Source organism: Melanerpes formicivorus, unplaced genomic scaffold, assembly GCF_026170545.1.
Source record: "Melanerpes formicivorus ecotype bairdi unplaced genomic scaffold, bMelFor1.0.p_v2 SCAF_224, whole genome shotgun sequence".
Classification (NCBI taxonomy): Eukaryota; Metazoa; Chordata; class Aves; order Piciformes; family Picidae; genus Melanerpes; species Melanerpes formicivorus.
Genome location: NW_027142576.1, coordinates 72,813 through 93,489, shown reverse-complemented (window position 1 = coordinate 93,489; position 20,677 = coordinate 72,813). Strand labels below are relative to the sequence as shown.

Genomic DNA, 20,677 nt, shown 5'->3' with positions numbered 1-20,677 from the left:
AGTACACCATCAACAGATTGCCAGTGGGCTGGATCCGCAGCTCCAGCATCTGTCATGCAGTAATCCACAATGCTCTGGAGAAAGGCGGTGCTCCAGAACACATCCAGTTCATCGATGATATCATCGTCTGGGGTAAAACTGCTGAGGAAGTCTTCGAGAAAGGTAACAAAATCATTGACATTCTTCTGAATGCAGGTTTTGCCATCAAATGAGACAAGGTGAAAGGACCTACCACAGAGATTCAGTTTCTGGGAGTACGGTGGCAGGATGGACACCGACACATTCCAGTGGATGTGGTAAATAGAGTCTCTACCATGGCAAATCCCATGAACAAGAAAGAGACCCTACGTTTCTTGGGGATAGTGGGATTTTGGAGACTGCACATTCCTGGATACAGTCAGATTGGGAAATCTCTGTATGATGTGACTCAAAAGAGAAACAGTTTCCACTGGGGACCTGAACCACAAGCAGCCTTTCACCATATAAAGCAAGAGGTAGTTCAAGCAATGGGTCTGGGACCTGTCCGAGATGGTCCAGACATTAAGAACATTTTGTACATGGCTGCAAGTGACAATGGTCCAACCTGGTGCTTGTGGCAAAAAGCTCCAGGTGAGACACGTGGACGACCTCTTGGTTTCTGGAGTTGAGGTTACAGAGGTTCAGAGGCTAATTATACTCCAACAGAGAAAGAGATTCCAGCTGCCTATGAAGGAGTAAAAGCAGCTTCTGAAGTGATTGGAACTGAATCACAACTTCTCTTAGCTCCCAGATTACCAGTTTTGAATTGGATGTTCAAAGGCAAAGGCTCCACACCACATCATGCCACATATTCCACCTGGTCCAAGCGGATTGCTCTGATAACACAGAGAGCTGAAATGGGAAATTTTGAGAGACCTGGTCTGGTGGAGGTGATCTCAAGTTGGCCTGAAGGTACCAACTGTGCTAAACCTCCAGAGGAGAGAGTAACTCGTGCTGAGGAAGCTCCTCCTTACAACGACCTTTCTGATGATGAAAAGAAATATGCTTTGTTCACAGACGGTTCCTGTCGTCTTGTTGGAAACAAGCGAAGGTGGAAGTCTGCAGTGTGGAGTCCAACACGCCGAGTTGCAGAGGAGAAGGATGGAGAAGGAGAATCCAGTCAGTTTGCAGAGGTAAAAGCTGTCCAGCTAGCTCTCAACGTGGCTGAACATGAGAGATGGCCAAAGCTTTATCTCTACACCGACTCATGGATGGTAGCCAATGCTCTGTGGGGTTGGCTAAAGAACTGGAAAAAGAATGGTTGGCAGAGAAAAGGAAACTGATTTGGGCAGCTGACCTGTGGCAGGACATTGCTGATGGAGTTGAGAGAATTGCAATGAAGATGAGACACATTGACGCTCACATTCCTAAGAGCAAAGCTACTGAGGAAGAGCAACACAACCATCAGGCAGATCTAGCTGAAAGAGTTTCTCAAGTAGACATGGACTCTGATCTTGATCTCAACTGTAAACACTGAGGTGAGATATTCTTAGCTCAGTGGGCTCATGATTCGTCAGGACATCAAGGCAGAGATGCAACATACCAATGGGCTCGTGACAGATTAATAGACATTTCCATGGATGCTATCGCACAAGTCATCCATGACTGTGACATTTGTGCTGCTATTAAGCAGGCAAAGCAAATGAAGCCCTTGTGGTATGGTGACAGATCAAGTATGGTGAAGCTTGGCAGATTGACTACATCACTCTACCACGTTCTTGTTCTGGTAAGCAATACGTGCTTACTATGGTAGAGGCAAACACTGGATGGTTCGAAACTTATCCAGTTCCACATTCAACAGCACCTAACACCATTCTCAGTCTGGAGAGACAAACCCTGTGGAGATATGGAACTCCAGAGAGGATTGAGTCAATGGAAATAATTTCAAAACCAATCTTGTAAAGAACTGGGCCACAGAGCATGGTATTGAGTGGATATTCCATATTCCCTACTATGCACCAGCTTCAGAGAAGATTGAATGCTACAGTGGTTTGTTGAAGACCACTCTCAAAGCCATGGGGTTGGATCTTTGAAAAACTGGGAAAAACATTTAGCACAAGCAGCCTGGCTGGTAAATAGTAGAGGTTCAGTGAACCGAGCTGGACCTGCACATTCAGATATGCTACAGAAAATAGAAGGTGATAGAGTTCGTGTTGTTAGAGAAAAGAATCTGTTAGGTAAAACTGTTTGGGTATTTTCTCCCTCAGGAGAGGCTAAACCTGTCCGAGGGGTGGTTTCAGCTGAAGGTCCGGGTCACACTTATTGGGTAACGCAAGAGAATGGTGAAATTCAGTGTATTCCACAAAGAAATTTAACTTTAGCTGAGAGAGTTTAGTTTCAGAGTGTTGTACAGATACACTGTGCCCAAAGGAAGAATCCATGAGGAATCTACGGTGCACAAACCCTGAGAACCCTGAGAGCCCTGAGTCAGCTGAGTCCCTGATTCCTTTCTTCACTTCATCTGCGAGGAGACAAACTGTTTTCTGGTTTCTTGTTTCCTAATTTTCTTGGACTTCTGAATCATCTACATCTGAGGATAGCCGGAATGGGCTACGAACTTAACTTATGAATTGCAGATATTGCTTTCAATTAGATGGACAGTGCTAACAGCTAATGAAATTGTTTAGAAGGGGTGGATTGTGACAGTTTTAGGCTGTGTTTTTAAGAAAAAGGACAGCTACAGAATTCTGTAGCTGAAATGTTTAGGTGTAAAAAGGAAAACAAAGATAATTCTAAATGGATTTAATTGGCAGATCTGTAGCCTGTAACTTTTAAGAACTTACAGTCTGTGTTCAGTCTTTTTCTTCTGTTCTTGGCCGGAGTGCATGTCGCTGATCTTGGACCGATGAGATAAGAACCTAACTACCCTAACAAAGCTTTGAACTAATGAAATTTCCCTTAATAGCCATTTCTTTCTTTCCCCATTTTTCTGTCTAGTTTGCTTAACAAGTAAGGAGGGGAGAGGGGTTTTGGAGGAACCTGGGGGGCTTCTCATTGGGTTCTCCGACTGAGTCTAGCTGTGCTTTATGTGGTGGGAGAATTAAACCTTCACACTGCCACACCATTTTGGTGGGTGCAGAGAGCACAGTCTTCCGCCTCTGAGTAGCCAGGGAGACCCAAAGCATTGGGGAAGAGACAGACAAACCTTGGCAAAGCTCAGCCCAGCTCCAGTGGCAGTTCTGGCAGTGCCAACTCGTCACTGTAATTATTCTCATCACCACTAATTGTTTAGAAGGGCAGGTTTTTGTTCCTGCTGGAGCCCCCAGACTTGGATAAATTCAGTGAAAGAAAGGAGATTTTGGTTGTCTGTTGCAAAGCTCCTCTCGAGAGTCACGACTGCCCCAACAGAATGAGTGTGGCACTATTTGTGTCTGTCCCCCAGTGTTGGCTTGTCTCTGGCATGAGTACGGCAGTGCTTGGTAAGATTACACTTCTGGGTGAAGCTCCTGCCACAGTCACGGCAGGTGAAGGGCTTCTCACCAGTGTGGGTTCGGCGGTGAATGCTCAGGTTGCTGCTCATAGTGAAGATCTTGCCACAGTCAGTGCAGGGAAACAGCCTTTTTCCAGTGTGGATACGGCGGTGAATGTTCAGGTAGTAGCTGCATTTGAAACTCTTGCCGCAGTCGGCACAGGGGAACAGCCTCTCACCAGTGTGGATACGGCGGTGAATGTTCAGGTTGGATCTGCTGTTGAAACTCTTGCCGCAGTCAGCACAGCTGTACGGCTTCTCTCCAGTGTGGATGCGGCGGTGAATATTCAGGTATGAGCGGCTGTTGAAACTCTTTCCGCAGTCGGCACAGCTGTACAGCTTCTCTCTAGTGTGGATGCGGCGGTGAATATTCAGGTACGAGCTGCTATTGTAACTCTTGCCGCAGTCGGCACACTTGTACAGCTTCTCACTGCTGTGGATGGGTTGGTGACGGATAAATGATGACCTCGTGGTGAAGCTCTTGCCGCACTCTGCACAGGTGAAGGGCTTCTCTCCAGTGTGGATGCGGCGATGAGTATTCAGGTGGGAGCTGCGGTTGAAAGTCTTGCCGCAGTCAGCACAGCCGTATGGCTTCTCACCACTATGGATGAGTTGGTGCTGGATGAATTGGTAGCTTGTGTTGAAGCTCTTGCCGCACTCTGCACAGGGGAACAGATTCTCTCCAGTGTGGATACGGCGGTGAATGTTCAGCTCGGAGATACGGTTGAAGGTCTTGCCACAGTCAGCGCAGCTGTACGGCTTCTCACCAGTGTGGAGGTGGCGGTGACGGATGAGAGCAGAGCTGACTCTGAAGCTCTTGCCACAGTCAGCACAGCTGTACAGCTTCTCACAGCTGTGGATGCGTTGGTGACGCATAAATGCTGACCTCGTGGTGAAGCTCTTGCCGCACTTTGCACAGCTGTACGGCTTCTCTCCAGTGTGAATACGGCGATGAGTATTCAGGTGGGAGCTGCAGTTGAAAGTCTTGCTGCAGTCAGTACAGCTGTACGGCTTGTCACCGCTGTGGATGAGTTGGTGCCGGATGAATTGGGAGCTTGTGGTGAAGCTCTTGCCGCACTCTGCACAGGGGAACAACTTCTCTCTGGTGTGGATACGGCGGTGGATGGCGAGTGTGGAGCTACGGTTGAAGGTCTTGCCGCAGTCAGCACAGCCGTACAGCTTCTCACCGCTGTGGATGAGTTGGTGCTGGATGAATTGGTAACTTGTGGTGAAGCTCTTGCCACAGTCAGCACAGGGGAACAACTTCTCTCCAGTGTGGATACGGCGGTGGACCGCAAGTGTGGAGCTGTGCTTGAAGCTCTTGCCACAGTCGGCGCAGGGGAACAGCCTCTCACCAGTGTGGACAAGGCGGTGAATGCTCAGGCTGGTGCTCTTGGTGAAGCACTTGTCACAGTCGGCACAGGGGAACAGCCTCTCTCCTGTGTGGATACGGCGGTGAATGTTCAGGTCAGACCTGTAGTTGAAGGTATTGCTACAGTCGGCGCAGCTGTACGGTGGCTCTCCATTGTGCATACGACGGTGACTATTCAGGGAGCTCTTGTAGTTGAAGGTCTTGCCACAGTCGGTGCAGCTGTACGGCGCCTCTCCATTGTGCATACGACGGTGACTATTCAGGGAACTCCTGTAGTTAAAGGTCTTGCCACAGTCGGCGCAGCTGTACGGCGCCTCACCATTGTGCATACGATGGTGACTATTCAGGGAGCTCCTGTCGTTGAAACTCTTGCCACAGTTGGCACAGGTGAAGGGCTTCTCTCCGGTGTGGATACGGCGGTGAATGTTCAGGTTGTACTTGCGGTTGAAACACTTGCCACAGTCGGCACAGCCGTATGGCTTCTCACCACTGTGGATGAGTTGATGCTGGCTGAATTGGTAGCTTGTGGTGAAGCTCTTGCCACACTCTGCACAGAGGAACAGATTCTCTCCGGTGTGGATACGGCGATGAGCACTCAGGTGGGAGCTGCGGTTGAAAGTCTTGCCGCAGTCGGCACAGCCATATGGCTTCTCACCACTGTGGATGAATTGGTGCTGGATGAATTGGTAGCTTGTGGTGAAGCTCTTGCCACACTCTGCACAGGGGAACAGCTTCTCTCCGGTGTGGATACGGCGGTGGATGTTGAGGGTGGAGCTGGTTTTAAAGGTCTTGCCACAATCACCACAGATGAGGGGCCAGGTGCCAGGGTGGGGGCAGCAGTGCTGCACTGGCTCTGAGCCAGGTGGGAAGCTCTGCCCACACTCTGGGCACTGATTCAGCTGCTTGGGTGGCACTGACGGGGCTGCAGGTGCTTTCTTCTCATATACCTTCTCCTCCTCCTCTTTGTCATCCTGGTCATTTTCATTTTCAGGCCCATCATCATCATTTTTGTCATAGTGATTGTCCTTATAGTCATCACCCTCCATCTTGTTCTCTTCCTCCTCTTCCTTGGGGATGCAATATGGCTGCTCCATTTTGGTCTCTGGGTTGTTCTTCTCCCAGCTCTTGTCTGGGTCCTTCTCTGAGGCTATGCTGGTTGGAGAAGAGGTCACTTCCCTAGGGAAGATGGAAGCACCTGACTGCAGGAGCTCAAACCCTGAGATCCTGCCCTGCTCAGAACAGCCCTCAACAGTCAACACCTCCCAGCACCCAATATTTGGCTATGACAAGGAATAGACAGGAACACCAAAGCCCCAGCCCCAGCCATGGTGGGGGAGTCAAACCTCTACCATCTGTGCTGAGACCCTGGCTTCCTGGGCTGGGAGTGATGAGACACCCCAGGACTTACACAGCAGTCTCATCCTCCCTGTTCCCAAGCCTGCTAGCACTGGCAGAGTGGTTTCTGGCCCAGGCTGTGCCTTTCAATCTCTCCTGCTTCAGACAACAGAGGCAGCAGTGCTGACTCTCACAACAGACCTTCATCAGCCTGGTGGAGCTCCAGACTCCCACCACAGCTGACATCAGTCAGAGCTCCCAGTGAGTGAGATGTGGTAGGTAGAAAGCTCTGGAGGAGGTTGGGAGGTGCCACAGGAGTCAGTCGGGGGCTGGGGTCCCTCTGTTGTCCCAGTCTGAGTTGTTTTACCTGCTGGGCTGTCCCAAGGAGCAGATCTGCAAACTCTGCTGTTGCTCAGCCCAGAGGCGCAGATGTGATGGACAGAAGGACACTGACCCTGTAAGAGAGAAGCAAAGGGCTCAGAGAAGAAGATTGACCTCCAAGGGATGGCTCAGCACTGCCCGTGGCCGGAGCTGGGCCTTGCTGAGGGTGCAGATGGACAGGACTTCAGGCCAGACTCAGCTCCTTGCCCAGCACACAGAAATCTGCAGGGTGGCACCACAAGAGAGCTGCCTCCAGCCAGCCACTCCCAGGCCTCTGCTGCAGCTGTGTCTTACAGCAGCTCTTGCTTTGGACTCAGCTCTCCTTCCTGGCCCTGACCACAGACCCCACTCCAGCCCACTCTGTATTTGGTTCTGCTCTGCAGGCACCTCCTGCCACCAGGACCCTGTCCAGGGCCACCTCTGTGCTGATCACTCCTCAACAGAAGGTCAGTGAAGCCCTGAGGACACAAAGAAAGGGATGTTCATGATTCCTGCAGCTGCAGGAAAGGGGAAAGGACTTGGTCAGCTTCTTGCTCAGCCCTCACTGTGATGCAGGAGTCGTCTCCTTTTATCTCCTGAAATGCTGCCTGATTCTGGTATTTCCTGCACACATTCACCACGTGGGCCCTTGATCCTGCCCCTTTCTGTGGGGGACAAGGCCTTGTGGCACATTAAAGGCCAATCCCCACAAGGCCTAATTCCTCCCTGACCATTCCCAGCCCATCCATGTCCCTGGTGGCTTTGCCATCCCATGGCCCTGTGTCCCACAGCTCCACTGCCACTGCAGCTGGAAGGGTGGAGTGGAGAATGTTGTGGCTGAGGAAGCATCTAAAGAAGTGAACTGAAAGCAGGAGAATGGAAGGTCCCTGAGACTAAAGGCTGGAATGAGCTAGAAGACTGAAAGAACATCAAGCCCAGGGGGAAGGGTTACAGAACAGGGGTGGGTAGGGACCGTGCAGCCACCTCATGCAGGAATTGTTGAAATGGGACAAGAGAGAGAGACCTCAGGTGACTCCTGACATGGGGTATGGGGTGGGGTGTCTGGGTAAGATCCCCAAGTGCCTGCTTGCGCTGTGGTGGATGTCAGGAGACTGTCCTGATCCAGGCAGGCTTTGGGGTGTTTCAGCTTCCAGGATCAGCTGCTGCCAGTACCATTGTAGGGAGGACTCAGGCAGAGCCACGCGGCTGCTGAACTAATCCCTGCCACCCCCCCTGCTGACTTCAAACTCTATCTGTCCAGCTGCTCCATCTACACTCAGATTGTGTCCTCTGAGAGGCCCCAAAGCCCCACCAAGGGACACAAAAATGATCAGGGGGTTGGAACAGCCCTGCTACAAGGACAAACTGAGGGAGCTGGTGGGTGTTCAGCCTGGAGAAGAGAAGGCTCTGGGGAGACCTAATAGTGACCTTCCAGTACCTGAAGGGACTACAAGAAGGATGGAGAGAGACTGTTTCCAAAGGCCTGCAGGGACAGGACCAGGGCCAATGGCTTCAAAGAGAGCAGAGCACATTGAGATTGGATGTGAGGAGCACATTCTGCACCAGGAGGCTGCTGGAACACTGCAACAAGTTGCCCAGGAAGGTGGTTGTGGCCCCACCCCTGGAGATCTTCAAGGTGAGGCTGGACAGGGCTCTGGGCAACCTGATCTAGTGGATGATGTCCCTGCTGAGTGCAGGGGGGCTTGGAGTGGATGAACTTTGCAGGTCACTTCCAACCCAAACCAGTGTGATTCTAGGAGGAGGAGGAGCTGCCCCAGCCCCCTAGGAAGCTGAGCCTTCAAACTGTGCAGTGTAGGGGAATTCACCACTGCCCTTGGGAGTTACAAAATGAAGACAGAACTTGGGAAGCACAGAGGGGGCCGCCATTACTTCATCCTCCTCCATCTGGTAGATGTGGGGAGGCCTGTGGATGTAGTTTACCTGGACTTAAGCAAGGCCTTTGACACTGTCCCCCATAGCAAACTCCTGGCCAAGCTGTCAGCCCATGGCTTGGACAGCAGCACTCTGAGCTGGGTTAGGAACTGGCTGGATGGCCGAACCCAGAGAGTGGTGGTGAATGATGCCACATCCAGCTGGTGGCCAGTCAGTAGTGGAGTCCCCCAGGGATCAGTGCTGGGCCCCATCCTCTTTAACATCTTTATTGATGATCTGGATGAGGACATTGAGTCCATCATCAGTAAATTTGCTGATGACACCAAGCTGGGGACAGGACTTGATCTGCTAGAGGGTAGAGAGGCTTTGCAGAGAGACCTCAACAGGCTGGACAGATGGGCAGAGTCCAACAGCATGAGATTTAACACATCCAAGTGCCGGGTTCTGCACATTGGCCACAACAACCCCATGCAGTGCTACAGGCTGGGGTCAGAGTGGCTGGAGAGCAGCCAGGCAGAGAGGGACCTGGGGGTGCTGGTTGATGGTAGGATGAACATGAGCCTGCAGTGTGCCCAGGTGGACAGGAGGGCCAATGGCATCCTGGCCTGCCTTAAGAACAGTGTGGCCAGCAGGAGCAGGGAGGTCATTCTGCCCCTGTACACTGCACTGGTTAGGCCGCACCTCGAGTACTGTGTCCAGTTCTGGGCCCCTCAGTTTAGGAAGGAGGTTGACTTGCTGGAACGAGTCCAGAGAAAGGCAACGAAGTTAGTGAGGGGCTTGGAACACAAGCCCTATGAGGAGAGACTGAGGGAGCTGGGGCTGCTTAGCCTGGAGAAGAGGAGGCTCAGGGGTGACCTTATTACTCTCTACAACTACCTGAAGGGAGGTTGTAAACAGGCAGAGGTTGGTCTCTTCTCCCAGGCAGCCAGCACCAGAACAAGAGGACACAGTCTCAGGCTGCGCCAGGGGAGGTTCAGGCTGGAGGTCAGGAGGAAGTTTTACACAGAGAGAGTGATTGCCCATTGGAATGGACTGCCCGGGGAGGTGGTGGAGTCGCCGTCACTGGAGGTGTTCAGGAGGAGACTTGACAGGGTGCTTGGTTACACGGGTTAGTTGATTAGGCAGTGTTGGGTGATAGGTTGGACGCGATGATCTTCAAGGTCTCTTCCAACCTGGTTTATTCTATTCTATTCTATACTCCTTCACCTCCTCCTCAGCCTGGTCATCTTCATTTTCATCCTCCTCCACCTCATACTCATCATTGTCATAGGCATACTCTCCATATTGTCCTCTTTCTCTTCCTCTTCCTTAGGGCAACTATATGGCTGCTCCTATTTGTTCTCTGGGTGCTGCTTCTCTTCCCAGCTCGTCTGGGTCTTTCTCTGAGGCTATGCTGGTGGGGGAAGAGGTCACTGCTGTGGCCAATGGAAAATGGAAGCACCTGACTGCAGGAGCTCAAACCCGGAGATCCTGCCCTGCTTAGGACAGCCCCAACAGCCAACACCTCCCAACACCCAATTTTTGGCTACAACAAGGAATGAGGAGGGACCCTCAAAGCCCCACTTACTGCCATGGTGGTGCAGTCAGACCTCTACTACCTGTGCTGAGATCCTGGGTTCCTGTTCTAGGGCTGTTGACACCCCAGCACTTACAGAGCAGCCTCATCCCCCTTTTCCCAAGCCTGGCAGCGCTGGTAGAGTGGTTCCTGGCCCAGGCTGTGCCTTTCAATCTCTCCTGCTTCAGACAACAGAGACAGGAGTGCAGGCCCTCACAAACGACCCTCACCTGCCTGGGGGGTGGGGGCAGACTCCAAGAACTGCTGATGTCATTCAGACTTCCCAGAGTGAAATGTGGTAGGCAGAAGGCTCTGGAGGAGATTGGAAGGTGCCACAGGAGTCAGTGGGGGACTGGGGTCCGACTGTTGCCCCAGTCTGAGTATTTTATCTGCTGGGCTGTCCAAAGGGGCAGATCTGCAAATTGCGTTTCCTCAGCCCAGAGGTGCAGATGTGATGGAGAGAGGACACCAGCCCTGCAAGAGAGAAGCAAAGGGCTCAGGAGAGCACTGACTCAGCACTGCCCATGTCCCCACACCAAAGCTGGGCTCTGATAGGGGCACAGCAGATGGACAGGGCTTCAGGAGATGGGAGAGGTTCAGGAGAAGGATCCTTAAAAAGGTTTAAAACTGCTCGAGAAAAAGTCATCAAAATCCCTTCAAAAGTCATCAAAACCTCTGCCAAATTCAGTGAAAGCTCATAAAGCTCTGAAGAGTTCATCCTAAAGAGAGATGAGTGAGTTTCTAGGCTTAGCTGTGTCCTTGGCACTCTTCAAAAATGCTTAAGGTGGTATTCAACTGCCCTAAAAACCATCAACACAGCTCTGTCAGCACAGAATGCCAGGCTGGAAGGGACCACAAGGGTCATCTGCTCCAACCTTTCTAGGTGACAGTGGAGTTGAGATGAGCTGCCCCAACCCCCTGGCAAGCTGAGCCTTCAAATTGTGCAGTGCAGGGGAATCCACCACTGCCCTATGTAGATACAAAATGAAGACAGAATAAATGCTCTCTTCTAACAAATCATAGTTGATATCAGAGAGAAAATTCACCTGCACCAGAACACCTCTGGGACATACAAACTGTGGATTAGACTCAACCATCACAGCTCTAAAATTAACTTACAGAAACCCCATGTTGGTTAGTGTGGGGTTTAAACCTGTGAAAATATGCTGTCCTTCTTAGACTGACTTGAGGGCACCCTCAGCCAGTTTGCCAACGACACCAGGCTGTGTGGGGCAGCAGACACACTGGAGAGAAGGGATCCATCCAGAGGGACCTGGACAGGCTGCCCAGCTGGGCCCAAGCCAACCTCATGATGTTCAACAAGACCAAGTGCAAGGTCCTGCAGCTGGGTCAGGGCAATCCCAGGCACTGATATAGGCTGGGCAGGGACTGGCTGGATAGCAGCCCTGAAGAAAAGGACCTGGAGGTGCTGCTGGAAGAGAAGCTCAACAGGAGCCAGCAGTGAGCACTTACATCCCAGACAGCCAATCACATCCTGGGCTGCAGCCAGAGAAGTGTGGCCAGCAGTGCCAGGGAGGTGATTCTGCCCCTCTGCCCCACTCTGGTGAGACCACACCTGCAGCTCTGTGTCCAGTTCTGGAGCCCCAAAGCAGTTTCACAGCTTTGCTTATTTCAAGTTTCATTCATTGAAGCTCTGCTAAGTGTGCAAATCCAAGGATTCAGAGAATAGTTTGGGCTGGAAGGGACCCCAAACATCAGCCAGCTCCACCCCCCTGCCATGGGCAGGGACACCTTCCACCAGACCAGGCTGCTCAAGGCCTCATCCAACCTGCCCCTCAACACCTCCAGGGAGGGGGCAGCCAGCACCTCCCTGGGCAACCTGCTCCAGGGTCTCACCACCCCCACTCCAAACAATTTCCTCCCAAGCTCCACTCCAAATCTGCCCTCCTCAAGCTTCAATCCATTCCCCCTTGTCCCATCACTACAAGCCCCTGACAAAAGTCCCTCCCCAGCTCTCCCACAGCCCCCAGCAGGTACCACAAGGCTGCTCCAAGCTCTCCCAGGAGCCTTCTCCTCTCCAGTCTCAACAGCCACAACTCTTCCAGCCCACCCCTAGAGGGGAGGTGCCCCAGCCCTCCCACCACCCCTGTGTTCCCTCTGAATTCCCTCCAACAGCTCAAAATCTTGGGGGCACCAGAACTGGACACAGCACTCCAGGAGGGAACACAGAATGCTGGCAGGAGAGAAACCATTGGAGCAAAAGCTTCAAAGTGTGGTCAGATTCTGAAACTGAAGGGTGAAAAGAGGAAGGACCAAACTGATCCAGGAGACCGAGCCAACACCTGGGGCTGCACAAAACAACCATCAGGACCTTCAAGCAACAGCAGACCTGGAGCTGGGCTGCAAAGCTCTAGACAAGAACACCAGCCCAGAGGGTGCCCAGTGCCCCAGGGATTGAAAAGCCCAGGCTGTCACTCTCCTACTGCAGAGGGAAAGGCTGAGTTGGCCACAAGAAGACAAACATTTCCCCCCACAAATCCATGCACAGGAGTTGAGTTTTAACCTACTTGAAACCCTCTTCTGGGAGCAGGAGTTCCTCTCTCCACATCTCCATCAAGAGAACAAGGCCCTGAAGGCTCTCCTACACTCCACAGCTCGGATCCACACCCAGACAGCTTTGCCACCCAGGAGCCCTGAAGCTTCCTTCTCAGCACTTCTCTTTCCAAGTCTCACCTCCGTTGTGTGCTCTCAGGACACCACAAACTAACCCAAAAAGGCTCCATGTGACAGCACTGCTGGGAGTAATCCCAGGGAATTCCAAGTGAAAGCTATAACCCCAGAGGGGAAAATCCCTCTCAACAGGACTCTCTCCCATTTGTAGCAGGGGAGAATTAACTGGGGTTTGATTAGAAACAGCCAGCTGCCAAGGGCTGCCTGGGAACAATTGGTGTTTGTGCCCCGCTGCCCAGGGGTGCCAGGCAACGCTTGGTGGGAGCCCAGAAGCTCCCAGCTGCATGCTAAGGGGAAGGGACAACCTCTGTCTGTAGCCCCTTTGGCTATGAAACCGAGGGGGGACAGGAAGGTGTTGACATCCTGGGATGGCCGCAAAAGACCTTCAAGCTCTCGCTGGACCGCTAACAGAGCTGAGGGAGATGAAGATGAGGAAGGCTGTTGCTGGGCAGGGGGCGTGCGAGCCCCTGAGCGGGCTGTGTGCATGGGCAGCAGGGGGAGGAGTTACAGAACACGACTGAGAAATAGGGGAGGGGCTTTGGCTCCACGTCCCAGGCTCCTGCGACACCCTGGCCCCACGGCTTCTGACCTTGCTTCCTGCCAGCAGAGCTGACAAAAGCTCTGCACACCTCTCAGCCTGCAGGCAGAGAGCAAAAGCTGCTCCTGCCCTGAGCCTTTCTGTGTTCAGCCAACCCTGAGAGGAATTGGAAATGAGTCAGGAAACCATTAGGGAGTTGCACAAGCAACCTCCAAACACACCCACCCCTCCTATGCCCCACCGATGGCCCCAGAACCGCACAGAGCCCACCCACAACAGCGCAGACACCACCCACTGACCCTACACCCCTCCCCAAGTGCCCCACAGCCACCCCTAGAGCCACCCAGACTCCCCCCCCAGAACTGCCCAGACCACCTCCAACAACAGAGACCCCCCCTCGGCTACCCACAGCCCAACAGAGGTTGCCAGAATCACACAGAGCCATCCAGACCTGCACAGAGCCCCTCTCGGAAGCCCAGGACTCCCCACTCCAAACCTCATGCCCCCTCCCCACACAACAGCCACACAGAGGCTCCCCCAGCACCACCAACTCCTACTGCTACAGGCATTGGATCACATAGGTAAGTCTATGGACAAGACTAGGCATTAGGAGGAGGAGAGGTACCAGGTATATGTATCAGAGTCAGTGTGAGGAGCCAAGTGTGTACTGCAGAACAGAGCAGCAAAGTCATTTCTGAACCTGACCTTGCAGCTCTGGTAAACTCTTCCAAGCATTTCAGAACAGGCAGCAGCAGGCCAGAGGAAGCAGCTCATCATCAGGATGATAAAGGAGCTCCTTAGCAAGCACCACATAAAGGAAAGAATCTGTTCAAGGCTAGGGCCTATGACACCTGGCAAGAAGGCAACTGAAGGCCAAGCAGCCAAAGCAGTTCAGAGGTACAAGGTGAAAAGCACAGCTGTGAGGAAGACAACTTGCTTCGTCCCAGCACCCCTACTCCCCACCACCAGATGGCTTCCCGCAGGCACAGAAGGAAGGAACGCTGGGGAGGGACAATGCAAATGGCTTCTGAGAACTAATTGTCCTAACCCCCCATTGAGTGGGATGGGAATGACCCTGTGTGGTTGGCTGGACACTACACAAACCCCTCAGTGGCACTGCGCGGTGTGCAGGCTCGGGGCAGCAATGGCTCAGCCCCCCAGGGCCCCCATCCCCCCCTCAGGATCCCCCCTCAGCCAGACACACTCCCTCACCCCCCAGCAGCCGGCACCAAGGGGACACAGAGCAGGAGCAGAGCTCGGGGCAGCCCCTGGGGCTTGGCTCAGGAGCTGCTGGGGTACAGCAGTGCTCCATGAGGCTATGGGATGGGGGCTGGGATAGGGGAGGGGAAGGTCCTGGGGCTGGGGAGGGGCAGTCTGGGGGGGCTCTGCTGGGGGCTGTGGGGTTGGGATCCCTTGGGGCTGGGGGTTGCAGTCAGGACCCTTTAGGGCTCAAGGGGGAAATCCTGTGGCAGGGGCTGGGGGGGTCTGGAGCATTTGGGGCTTGCATGGGGCCTGGCTGACCCTGGCACTCTGGGTGCGGCAGGAGCCACCCGGGCACCACAGGCCCCTGATGTGTCCCCAGCTGTGCCCCCACCCAGCAGCAGCTGCAGGAGGGGCTGGGGGTGCATCCTCCCCCTCCAGCCAGGACAACAAAGGCTCAAGGCCAAGGAAGAGAAGCAGAAGCTGGCAGCCAGCAAAGACAGGCTGGGGGGGCTGGGAGCTCGGGGGGGGGCTGTGGGTCTGGGGTGAGGCTGACACCTCCTTAACCTCCCTGCCCAGCTCTGCAGAAGGCCCAGCCAAATGCCTCCCTGGGACCCTCAGTTACCCTCCTGCACCCCAAAACTATCCCCAAGGAACCCAGGATGTCCCCAGAGGAGTCCCCAGGTGGAGCTGAGGGAAGAACAGGAGGCTACTAAAACGCTGCTGCCCCATCTCTCTTCCTCACCCCTAGACAGGAAGGGCTCAAAACAGTGCTGCTATGGCCCTGCTGCTCAGAACCCCTCCAGACCCCCCCGGCCTGGGCTGGGGTCCTTTCCCACCAGCTGCAGCTTGGAGACCATTTTCAGTGCCTCTGGGACACTTTTGGGGTGCCAGGGGTGCACCTGAGGGTCCCAGGCAGCATTTTGGGGTCCTAGGCTGGTTCTGGTTCCCGGGAGGGCAGCTCAGGCTCCTGGCTTCTCACTTTGCTGTGCTGGGGGAACATTCTGAGCTGCAGGGGGCATTCTGGGCTGTGCCTTTGCTCCTCCTGCTTGGGGCAGGGGCCAGCCTGGGCTGCCCAGGGGGGCACAGGGGGTGCGGGGAGGCTGTTCGGGGCTTCAGGGCCGGAACTCCCCCCACACTCTCCCGCTCCCCGCAGCTGGCCGTGCTGGGGCAGCAGGGAAAGCAGCAAAGTCTCCGGGAGCCTGCCCGGGGCCTGCTTGCTGCCCTCCATGCAGCGCCCCCGGGGGGGGCCTGGCCGCGCCCTGCCGCCTGCTGCCCGAGGCCTGGCCGGAGGCGCCCAGCGCGGCCTGCGGCCACACAGCCTCAGCAGCGCCGCAGGAGGCTGCGGCAGCCAGGGGCAGCCGGGCCCCACCGACCCCCACCCGGCCCCAGGGGATCCTGAGCCCGGCCACAGCTTTCCCCTGAGCGTCCCAAAGCATCCAGGCTGCAGCCCTCAGCCCCAGGGGATCGCAACCCCGAGCCCAGGCTGCCTGCCTCCGCCCCAGGGCTGCCCCCCGCCCCGGGCAGACAAAGGCGACGCAGAGCAGGAGGCCGAGGGACGGCTCGCAGCTCAGGAAGCTGCCGACCGCCGGCCCCGGCAGGCTCCCGGGGCCCGGGCCAGCAGAGGCCGCAGCGGCCGAGGCTCCCCCCCGGCCCCCACAAGGCTCCAAGGCCTCAGCTCCCGCCGCGGCCCCGGGGCTCAACCATCTCGCAGCGTGCTCCGGGGCCCGCCCAGCCCCTGCCCCTGCCCCTGCCCCTGCCCCGCGCCGCTCCGCTCCCGCCGCCCTCAGCGCTCCCCGGCCCCTGCCGCAGCTCACCAGCCGGCAGCTGCCGCTCGCCCGCCAGCACCTCCGGCGCTTCTCCCGCGCTGCGGCACCGCTGCCGCTCCCCACGGGGCAGCACCAATGGCGGCCGCGGCCGGCAGCGGCAGCTCCTCGCTGTGCCTCGGCAGCGCCCAGGGGGAGGAGCTGCCGCGCTCCCGGCGCCTCCGATTGGCTGTTGCGCCCAGCTGTGGGCGGAACTTCCTGACACGCGGCCGCCGCATGCGGAACGGCCGGCCCGGGGGCTCCAGCGCAGCGCTCTCTGCTCGCCCAGGCCCCAGGAGCCTGCCCGGGCCGGCGCTCGGCAGCTTCCTCTGCTCCCAGCTCGGCTTCGGCCTCCTGCTCTGCGTCCCCGTTGTCTCGGCTGCCAGCTGGGGTGGGGTGAGGGGAGGGGAGGGAGTCTCTGGGGCTGAGCTGCGGATCCTGGGGGGGCGGTGGGGATTGCCTGGGGCTGGCTCGGGGGTCCTTGAGTTGGGATCGAGATCCCCTGGAGCTGAGGAGGGGATCCCGAGGTGGGGATCGGAATGGCCGGGGGCTGAGGGCTGTGTCGCGGCGTGGGGATCAGGGAGCGGGGTGTGCGGGCTCGGGCTGGTGAAGGGTTTGTGGGGTAGGGGTGGGTGGGGCTCGGGGGAGCCTCTGTGGGGTTCCAGGGGGAATCATCGGTGGGGGTTGGCCTGGGGGCTCCTGGGGACATGCGAGGGGCTGTGTGGGGCACGGGGGAGGTGTGTAGGGGGAGTGGGTGGCGTCTGTGCTGTTGTGGGAGGGGTGTGCGCGGCTGTGGGGCCATCGGTGGGGCTGGGGAGGGCCGGGTGTGTTTGGGGGTTCCTTGTGCTGCTGTGCTGCTGAATCCCCCTGCTAGGGGCAGCTGCAGGCCCCCTTTGGCTGCTGCTGTGTTGCAGGCGGAGCCAGTGGTGGGCTGCAGGGGGCTGGCCCTGTGTCCCTCTGCTCCCTGCTGCCCTGGCAGCAGAGCTGAGCTGCAGCGGCGCTGTGGGGGCTGCTGTGGCCAGGAGAGGTGGTGGGCAGCGTGGGGGCTGGCTCGCAGCAGAGGCTCCCGTGGGGGGGTGTGGGGGAGCCCTGGGGGCTTGGAGCCTTTGTGCCGGCAGCTGCCGGGCGGCTGCTGTGCTCCAGGGCAGCGCCTTGCTTCCCTGCAGGAGCTGCTGCAGCAGCTGGCAGAATTGCAGCAGCTGCTGGTGTGGGAAGGGCCAGGGCCTGCCCCTGCCGCCCTGTGCTGGCCTTGGCCTTAGCCTGTGAGCAGGGCTGGAGGTGCCCCCTGGGCACAGCCCCGTGTGGGGCAGGCTGGAGGTGCAGCAGTGCTGGGGGGAGGGGCAGGCTGCAGCCTGCTGTGCTCTGGCACAGCCTTTGCCCCAGCTGGGCGCTGCCCCCAGCCAGGATTGGTCCCTGTTGCTGTCCTGGCAGAGGAGAGGGCCCCAGTGGCAGCCTGCAGCAGAGGAGAGAGGGTTCAGGGGGTGCTGGGTGGGCTCTGGCAGCACCAGGCCTGGTTCCTCCTGCCCCACAGCCCCTGCCAGAGCTGTGCCCATGCAGAGAAGGGCTCTGCTCAGGTGCCCTCCCCTGTGCAGGTGAAGCCCTTTGCGAGGGCTTATGCCAGGGCTGGGCACAGATCTCTGCAGGTCTCTGTGTGAACAGCTGGGGTCAGCCTTTGTCCCTGCCCTCAGGAAGCCCAAGCCCTGTGCCCAGCTTGCCCTCATCAGGCATTTGTTAGTTAATTATAATAAAATATTTTAAGTCATAAGTAATTCTAATCAAATGTTATAAGCAAGCAGTAATTATGACAGAATAGGGTAATTGGTCATTGATTAGCATACAATATGGTAATTAATAATTACAATGACATCTAAGTAATCCTCAAAATCTCTTCCCAGTGAGCTTTTTGAGAGCTTTAAAGAGATCTTGAGGACTTTTGCAAAGTCTTCAAGAGGCTTTGCGGAATGTGGAAAGGTTTTGATGATTTTTCAGGGATCTTGGAAGAGCTTTGGGAACCCTAAGTGATGAAAGACTCTGCAGTAACATCAGGGAAGAGATCTGAATGCATCTTGGGGTGGTTGGAGGAAGTTGTAAGAGTTGTGAATGGTTTTGATGAGTTTGTTGAAGGCTGGGAGAGTTTTAAAGAGGTGCTGATGATTTGTAAGGCTGTTTGAAAGCTCTTGAAGTGGTTTTGAAGCCTGCCAACTGGATCAGTCAGCCGAGAGACTCACTGAGATCTCTCCAGAATTAGTTGTTGAGAGTTTGTCAGAGATTTTCATGATAGCTCCAGAGGTTTTGAACAGTTCTGAAGGGATTTATTGGCTCTTGAATGATACAAAGGAATAGACAAGCTCAGCAGCCCAGACTGCTCAGTTGCCTTCTGTAACAGTTTGTGAGCAGCCCTGGACACGGGGGAAGATTTCCTCCTCAGCTCTGTGCCTGCACACAAGTTGTACACAGTTAGTGCACACTGAGCTGCTCCATCCTCATGCTGGTTCCTGCTCTTTTACATTCAGCTGCTCTTGTCCACACCTGGCAGTGTCTTCTGGCAGTAGGCTTGGGAAGCTCTTCCTCGTGGTTGCATTTTTCCTTTCCACCTCTGCTCTTGTGGTTGTCGTTTTCCATTTCTTCTGCTCTCACCTGCAGGAAGGAGCTGAGCTGCCCCTGGCCTGTTTCCTGTTATGTGCACATGGTCTTAGATAAACACTGCCTGCTCCTCAGCATTGCATTGTCCCCTCTTTCAGTTCACAATTGAGAAGCACATCTGGATCCAAGCCCTGTACCTCAGATCTCTTGGTTTCCATAAATTCCTTTAGTTCCTGGTACTGTGGCTCCCCTCCCTTGGATCAGCTGCTGTGGTGCTGCTTCCCTCCCTTGGTTCAACTGCTGTGGTGCTGCTTCCCTCCCTTGGTTCAGCTGCTGTGGTGCTGCTTCCCTCCCTTGGTTCAGCTGCCCAAGGAGGTACTGCTTCCCTCCCATGGTTCTTTTCCTGTCCTGCTCAGTGCACCATAATGCCATTGAATTACCAGGAATCTGAGCATATAACTATTCTGGGAGTCACTGGTGGATCTCAAGAGGAGGCTAAGGTAGAAGTTGATACAAGTTTAACTGATAAATGGTGGCAGAAGCCTCCTGTAGTGAGCAGACCTGACACACCTTGTATTTTGGGAATTGATTTTCTGAAAGAAGGGCGTTTCAAAGACCCTAAGGGTTATCAATGGGCTTTGGGAGTAGCTTCTGTAGAAATTGATGGACAAAACCTGAAGCTGTCTGTTTGACCTGAGCTTTCTGATGAATCTGCAGTTGTGGGACAACACAAGTTAACAGACATTAAATTGCTAGTTGCTAGTGCATCACAGAGAATACAGATCCAACCGTGACTCTTTGTTGCCCATTCAGAATCTGATTTGTCAGCTGGAGAGTCAGAAAGTTATTAGCAAAACTCATTCACCTTTCAACAGTCCAGTGTGGCCTGTGCGAAAGCAGAATGCAGACTGGCGTCTGACAGTCAACTTCCAAGCCCTGAATGAAGTGACACCACCTATGAGTGCAGCAGTACCAGACATGATGGAGCTACAGTATGAGCTGGCATCCAAAGAGGCCCAGTGGTATGCTACCAGAGACATTGCTAATGCATTTTTCTCTATTCCCATAGCAGAGGAATGCAGGCCTCAGTTTACCTTCACCTGGAGAGGAATCCAATACACCTTCAACAGATTGCTAGTGGGCTAGATCCACATCTCCAGCATCTGTCATGCAGTAATCCATAATGCTCCGGAGGAAGTTGGTGCTCCAGAACACATCCAGTTCATCAATTATATCATCATCTGGGGTAAAACTGCTGAGGAAGTCTTCGAGAAAGGTAACAAAATCATTGATATTCTTCTGAATTATGGTTTTGCCATCAAGTGAGACAAGGTGAAAGGACCTACCACAGAGATTCAGTTTCTGGGAGTGCGGTGGCAGGATGGACGCCGACACATTCCAGTGGATGTGGTAAATAGAGTCCCTACCATGGCAAATCCCACGAACAAGCAAGAAACCCTACGGTTCTTGGGGATAGTGGGATTTTGGAGACTGCACATTCCTGGATACAGTCAGATTGGGAAACCTCTGTATGATGTGACTCGAAAGAGAAACAGTTTCCACTGGGGACCTGAACCACAAGCAGCCTTTGACCAGATAAAGCAAGAGATAGTTCAAGCAATGGGACTGGGACCTGTCCGAGATGGTCCAGACATTAAGAACATTTTGTACACGGCTACAAGTGACAATGGTCCAACCTGGTGCTTGTGGCAAAGAGCTCCAGGTGAGACACGAGGACGACCTCTTGGTTTCTGGAGTCGAGGTTACAGAGGTTCAGAGGCTAATTATACTCCAAGAGAGAAAGAGATTCCAGCTGCCTATGAAGGAGTAAAAGCAGCTTCTGAAGTGATTGGAACTG

At 54.8% G+C, this 20,677-nt stretch overlaps 1 protein-coding gene across 5 annotated transcripts in view; it reads right to left on the bottom strand.

The window, feature by feature from the left end:
- LOC137458109 (zinc finger protein 850-like) overlaps positions 1–16,373 on the bottom strand; it is a 35,720-nt gene extending 19,347 nt beyond the window's left edge. The window contains exons 1-4 of one of the 5 annotated variants that reach the window (XM_068169790.1): positions 16,249–16,372; positions 10,233–10,476; positions 6,396–6,649; positions 2,151–6,035 (exon numbers count right to left, since the gene is read on the bottom strand). In XM_068169790.1, the coding sequence (XP_068025891.1) occupies positions 3,380–5,953 (2,574 nt within the window). In that variant the 5' untranslated portion in view covers positions 5,954–6,035; positions 6,396–6,649; positions 10,233–10,476; positions 16,249–16,372 and the 3' untranslated portion in view covers positions 2,151–3,379. Of the gene's footprint in view, positions 1–2,150; positions 6,650–10,232; positions 10,477–12,530; positions 12,699–16,248 lie in introns of those variants that run through there. The other 4 variants (XM_068169789.1, XM_068169792.1, XM_068169791.1 and 1 more) reach the window with 4 other exon arrangements.
- Between the last annotated feature and the right edge of the window lie 4,304 nt (positions 16,374–20,677).